Genomic DNA, 6,877 nt, shown 5'->3' on the forward strand with positions numbered 1-6,877 from the left:
TTGGCAAACGCTTTTATCCAAAGCGACTTACAGTAGAATAGAAGCAGGAAAGGGAGAACAGTAATGAGTAGATGAATATTTAACAGTCTATGTGTGAGACTGATACAACTGTAACCACCTTCAAAAGCAGACACTGCTCATAATGGCAAAGATGAAGGCAGACGTTTACAGGAGTAGCTAGGGCGCACAAAATAGCGGGGGTCTTATCATTAAGTCAAACACAGCATTATTTTATCGGTGAGGTGTTTGTGCAGAGCCCAAATGATACTAAAGGACAGTACCCACCCCAGCCACAGCCTGTTCACCCTGCTGCCTTCTGGGAAGAGATGTAAAAGTTCCTGCAGAGCAGCTTTTCTCCCCCAAGCTATCAGACTCTTAAACTCTAACTCATCCTCAGCACTGCTCCAGTGATGATTATTTCTGTTCACCATTTTTCATAATTGATTATTAATATTGTCTGCTATGTAGCAGAAGGGAGTTACAAAGCTCAATTTCACTCTATAACTTGTTATACTGTGACAAATAAACCTACCCACCTACCTACCTATTTTGCTCTCACCATGTCTCTCCTTAAAACTAGAAACATTCACCATATAGCAAGATGTTTTGAAGATCATATACTTTAGCAAAGATACCATGTACATGTGCGAAAATGTATATAAGTTTGGTATGAACAGGCCACTTTCACAACCTAGACTCCAAAACGGTTTAGTCTACAAGAAGGAGTACATAAAATCACACAAAGCATAAAGAAACGTCAAAGATATCACAATAATGTCCAAGACTTATTTCCATTGTGGTTGTGGATGTTGAGTTGCAAGATGCAGGACTGGAGGTGACTACAAAAAATAAAAATAACCACAGCACTATATCATCATTATCAGTAAAAACCCTCCTCCATCTGCAAATAAGTTCCAATATCACATCATATGTGCCTGTAACACGATTTAATTGCTGTAACTAACTAGGCTCAGGTATCTAATCTTTATCTTCTCAAACATCTCACAAGGAGAGGTAATTTTTAATAAGATACTGTTATCTGATACTGGCCTGTTTTATAATGTTTGTTGTTGTTGTTTTATATAATAACATATATACTGTATATTTAAGACTGTGAATGTGTTTTATATTATTTAGGTAGAAGCAATCAATAAGCTCTCATGTGCTTTTTTTGTTCCTATACATATATTTATTGTTGCTTCTATGTCATTTGTTGTCACTTGGATGTCATTTCAAGTAAAAGTACAAAATATACTTAAAGTAGCCTACCAAAAGTAAAAGCACTTATTATGCAGAATGACTAATTACAGAGCCATATGTTATTTAATTGGATTATAATTCTTGATGCATAAATATGTAAGCATCACTTTAATGAAACAGCTGGGAAAAGTGGAGTTACTTGTAGCTACTTTATGCTGGGTAGCTTAATCTACAATAATACCACCATTTATTTGTTGATGATATGATTTTTATTAAAAATGTAAATATGAAAAGTAACCAGTAACTACAGCTGTCAAATACATAGTGGAATTAAAGTATAAAGCAGCATACAATTAAAAAGTCATGAAAAGTTTTAGTACCGCAAAACTTTACATTACATGTGTAAATGTAAATAGTTAATGTTCCACCACTGATGATAGTTTACTGTGGTGGATTATAACTAAGTAGCCTACATTAACTCAAGTACAATTGAGAATTGAGTTATTTAATTTCTATTTTCTAGAGTATTTCCATGTTCTGCTACTTTATATTTCTACCCCACTAGTTCAGAGGCAAATAATATATTCTTTACTCTTATTTACTCTCCATGTTTTTACTCCACTACACTTCTTTGATTAGTTGATTAGATTTAGTTAAATTGTTACATTGCAGATTCAGACTAATGCTACAAAATATAATCTACAAATATATTATGATTTTATTAGATCAATCAGACTTGGGGGAATTCACATGCTACCCAGCAGTATATAAATAAATAATAATAAATAAATAAATAAATATAGAAATATATAATTTTTCTATATATAGAAATATATATATTTATTTATGCCCCACATTCACCAGCTGCAGTGAAACAGATTAAGGCATCACTAGTCATTATCCAATAATATAATATACATTCTTCTATAATTCTATAACATGAGTGATCTACTTTAAGTATATTTTGATGGTAATACTTTTGTACTTTAACTTTAAATGCAGGGCTTTCACTTGTAACAGTGTAGGCCGAGTAGGATATGTGTGCACTCTGGGATTGCTATTTGTACCCAAGAAATATATTAGTATTGCTTCCACCACTGATAGTTTATGGCCCGTTTTATATAACTCAGAATCTCCATCTACATACATTGTAATTTTATCATCAGTTTTTATATTAATAAAAAATTATAAATTACCACCAGCACCTTCATCATGATCATTATTAACGGGCTCAGCACTAGAGGGCGCTTCAACATCACGTCCACAGTCAAGAGACCCGACCATGGATGGTGGATGGGAACCTTTGTGTGCGTGTCCAAGGAAATAAGTTTCCTGTAACGTTTATTTTATTGTATTTTGTATTTGCCCGAGAAAAATCACATGTTACAGTAGCGGACAGGTTTTCCAGTGCTGCTGTGAATACCGTAAATGGGCGTGACAGCCGCACAACAAAAACATCACAACAAACAACGGATCTGCTTCCGGTTTCTGGATGTAGCTGTCAGACTCCAGCATCTTTTTAACGGGAAATCGCTTTATCAGCAGGTCAGTAGCTTTCTTTTGCTATTGTTGATTAATAATAGTCCACTTTGTCGTTGTTTTGCAATCTGTCAGCAACCAAATGCAGAGTGTAAACAGTTGGCCTTCACATTTTAGCCTCCGTTACGGTAAGCTAACCACTTTTAACTTTTATCGTTAGCCTGAATGGGCTGCAAACTGTGCTGCATGGCTGCTGCCATAGCTGCCCGCCTATACTTTAGTCGGTGTTTACCCTGTTGACGTTTCTTCTTCTGTGTGCTTGTGTGTGCTAAGCATTAGTATGAGCGAAGGAGACGTGTTTCACGAGAAGCAACGACTGGAGCTGTGCGCGATTCACGCACTCAACAACGTGCTCCAGGAGCGGGTGTTCACCAAGGAGACAGCCGATGACATCTGCAAACGGTGGGTAACGTTTTGATAGTGAGTCTGTGTGTCTGCTCACATTACTGCAGAGAGAGAGAAAAAATATATATATAATTGCTTTGCATCAACCAACAAGCACATTCAAAGTATGAATCCCAGAAACATTAGTTAACAACGGGAACTTTGCAAAAAAGAAATTTGTCACCTGACATGTTATTGGCCCCTAGCCCCATATGTTCATCAGCACCCCAGACATTACTACATAATTTGGCTACATAGAGTTCCCTGTCAAAGCTTCATTTCTTTACATGTTAAGCAGCAGCTGGTTGTATCTTCACAGTTACTTTTTGTTACTCTACAGATGTCTGCTCTCTGTCCAGAGTGATAAAATGTTTGCTCGAGGTGACACAGACATTAAAATCCAGTATTTCCACACACTGCAAATGCCACTGAGCAGAGAGGAGTAGTATAGTCATGGTTTCGCCCCGGACAAACATTTTATCATTCCAGATAGACTGGTAGACACCTGTGGGTTCACAAAAATACCTCTGAACATCTAACCTGCTGCTTGATAACAGGTAGAAAACAAATACATTTTGATTATCTCCAAAGGTTTGCACAGGGAACACTTGGTGACTGAATTATGGAGTAACACAGAGAAGTTCCTAGTTTCAGATATAGCAGTAAATGCTGTTTAACATTGTGTTGATGATAAACCTTCCATTGCTGAATGTATAAACAGGGAATGTCAACCAAAACTTAATTTGTCCTGACCCATTGCTTCGGACAGTAAAGTCAATGTGACCTAGCAAAAGCTGTTGTATTTTGTGTGGCTATTGTTTAGGATACCATGCACTAACTTATTTGACTACCAGAGAAGCTGAGTCATGAGCTTATGACCTCAGCTAAAGAATTTCCTGAAACCCTGTGACTTCACTGACTCTGAAAAATTTGGCCCAGTTTGTTATAAACAAAAACATTTTGATCAATTAAATCACCACATTTGTTGTATTGACAGTTAAGCCAGGAATGTGGGGATATTCATACAGAAAAGAGCAAACATAACCATTAGCAGAGCTAATTCACAACAATCCTGGCAAAGTGGCGAAATTAAAATAAGAGCTGTACCAAATACGAGGTGGATTTTCCCTTTAAAATGCTCTTAACGCTCTGTTGCTCCCTCTCGGCAGACTGGCTCCCCAGTGTGTGGTGAACCCTCATCGCTCAGTGTTAGGCACGGGAAACTACGACGTCAACGTCATCATGGCGGCGCTACAGAGCAGGGAGCTGGCTGCGGTGTGGTGGGACAAACGCAGGTGAGTGAGACAAACTGAGCCCCGTGAGGTGAGAAAATCTTTTTCTCCCCTGCAACTTCAAACTTTACTGCACTAACATGTCTTACTGAAATCTGAAAGGCATCATTATGCGATTAAGGCACAGTCCGTTCCAAAACACACATTACTTAGCATTTCTGGGCTGTTTTTTTTTCAGTTGGTAGTGCAGTTCTCCAATTTCCATGGAAAATTGGAAAAAGATAAGTGAGTTTGTTCAAAGTTTAATGATTGAAAAGCTATTCATAAACTCTGAGAACCAGCTGGTTGTGTCAGGCAATCAAAGAACAAATGCATATCTGTAGACTCACAGATGCAGAGAATTCCCATTTCTGCACAAATAGTAGAATATAATACTAGACCATCACACCATGTATCCCCACTGTCAAGTGGGTTCACTAACAGTCTATTGCAACAGTTCATCATGAAATATCTCCTGAAACGTACCAAACGTAACATATAGATGTTATGTAATTAAGAATGTCTCTAATATATCTCTCACACAGGACGGTTCAGAGCCTTTGCATGTCGAAGGTCCAGGGTTTCATTCTCAATGTCCCATCACGAGTATCTCTGGGGATTGTGTCCCTCCCACTCCGACGGCGGCACTGGCTTGCGGTTCGGCAAGTTAATGGACAGTACTACAACCTCGACTCCAAACTGAAGAGCCCTGTCTGTATTGGGGGGGAAGCAGAACTACGGTAAGAATGCATTTACATCTTTAAAAATTTTCCAGTGCTCTTTAGACTTTGTGTCTGTGTGTTCTCAGTTGGATTAGAACTTGGCTTTTGTGTGCTGCTTGAACTCAGCGAGTGAGTCATCCCACATGAATGGTCACATGGGGCTTACCTCACTGTTGGTGTTTGTTAGAACACTGCACTCCAGTAATCCCTGTCTGTGTCCAGAGTTATTCTAACCTTTTCTCTTCTGTCGTCCTTGTTTCACTTTCAGCACGTTTCTCAGTGAACAGCTTTCTCAGGATGTGGCAGAGATGCTCCTGGTTGTCGGGCGGGAGGTGGAGGAGGACGGTTCATGGCTGAACCCCGACAACCCCAAGAAGTGATATCTTGGGACAGGACATACCTTTTACATAGCATGGAAAAAAACTGAGACTTTTTTTTAAACCAACACCTCATTACAGAAAACTCTTCAGGGAATGCACTAAAATACATTTAATATCTACACAGAGGAAATTCCAAAGAGAAGAAGAGACAGGTGTTTACTCCTGAACGAACTGTTTTGCTTGTAACTGCTGTTGCTCCGATTTGACCAATGTACCTACATTGTCCTCCTCTTGATACCTTTGTGTTAACACTAGGGAAGTGGGCATCTAAGCTAACAAGGTTTCAGACAACTGAGGAGGCTAGTTAGATGATACCCGAGTTGTGACATATGACTGAATTTTTACAGTTTTGTGAAAATTGCTGTGCTCTTGCATGAAAAAACCATCTGCAATAAGGATAACTGGACACTACTTTGGTTACTAAGACATCACCGAGAGGAAAATGGTTCAGCTGAATTTGCTACACAAGATGTCACTGTCCCAGACTTTAACGATCAAGCCGCCAAAATGAGATCAGTGTGTACTGTGCACACAAGATGGTCATGTCAAAATTGATCAGTTGTCAAGCAGCACCTTAGTGCACCATCTCTACCCAAGACCTTTGTTGTAAACCTTCTATGCACTGCAGATTTGTGTCCATACAGCCACAGTTACTGATAAGGCATTGAAGGACTACTGGTGTCTTTGCATGTTTTCATCCATTGAGTACAACAGTTCTTAAATTTATAGATTTTTTTAATGTCTTTTCTTATACTCGAGGTAGTCTTTGTTTTCCTTTCATTTAGCTTTAGTATAAAAAAAATAAAACAGCAGAGAAATCTGCAGAGATTTCATATGCCGTTGATCAGTAATCCTTCACAGTGGACATCGTGAACCTGCTTTTGGTTTTCTGAAAGATGTTAATGATGTGTGATAATGCAGTGTCCACACAGTAACAAAGCTTTGACAAAACAAAAGCAGACACGACTTTGTTTGTGATTGTGATTGATTATCCATCTACACCAGGTTTCAAGTTTCTACAGGTTGAGTTTCACACAGCTCTTCAACGAGTAAAAGCAGGAGGCTGCATGGTGGTTAGGAAGATCCCTTTATTTAAAATCTAAAGAGGAAAGATTGCAGGAATAAAAAGTACACTATTCTTGATTAGTTGTGAATGAGTCAAACATGCAAAAACACTGGTTCAGTGACTGTATGTAACCTTGATGTTTGTATTTTGTCTCCTATTGATCTATGCATATCTAAAAGAAACGGAACACTCACTGTGGTACACAGTAGTGATTAACTGACTCACAAACCTAAGCTCAGAGGTTCAGAATATTGAAGCTTATTTATATTAAACTTTGACCGGTTTTAAGTATGAATCTGTTGTAAAGCATGCGAT

The 6,877-nt window shown here is 38.4% G+C and overlaps 1 protein-coding gene across 1 annotated transcript; it reads left to right on the plus strand.

Annotated features, from left to right (window-relative positions):
* The first annotated feature begins 2,473 nt into the window (after positions 1–2,473).
* Positions 2,474–6,857, plus strand: josd2 (Josephin domain containing 2). The gene is made up of 5 exons (XM_038711265.1): positions 2,474–2,745; positions 3,013–3,141; positions 4,293–4,418; positions 4,940–5,134; positions 5,385–6,857. Exons 2-5 carry the CDS (start codon positions 3,020–3,022, stop codon positions 5,494–5,496), a joined length of 555 nt encoding a protein of 184 aa, XP_038567193.1. The 5' UTR covers positions 2,474–2,745; positions 3,013–3,019; the 3' UTR covers positions 5,497–6,857.
* The last annotated feature ends 20 nt before the right edge of the window (positions 6,858–6,877 follow it).

Source organism: Micropterus salmoides, unplaced genomic scaffold (assembly GCF_014851395.1).
Source record: "Micropterus salmoides isolate LMB-PRFRI ecotype aquatic unplaced genomic scaffold, ASM1485139v1 Ms_hic_scaffold_11, whole genome shotgun sequence".
NCBI classification, from domain to species: domain Eukaryota; kingdom Metazoa; phylum Chordata; class Actinopteri; order Centrarchiformes; family Centrarchidae; genus Micropterus; species Micropterus salmoides.

What these genes read in the sequence shown, in the direction of transcription:
- josd2 (XM_038711265.1), top strand. Translation starts at nt 3,020, where the DNA reads ATGAGCGAAGGAGACGTGTTTCACGAGAAGCAACGACTGGAGCTGTGC. An exon ending in GCCGATGACATCTGCAAACG is followed by an intron (nt 3,142 to 4,292) that starts GTGGGTAACGTT and finishes CCCTCTCGGCAG; the next exon opens with ACTGGCTCCCCAGTGTGTGG. An exon ending in GGGGGGGAAGCAGAACTACG is followed by an intron (nt 5,135 to 5,384) that starts GTAAGAATGCAT and finishes TTTCACTTTCAG; the next exon opens with CACGTTTCTCAGTGAACAGC.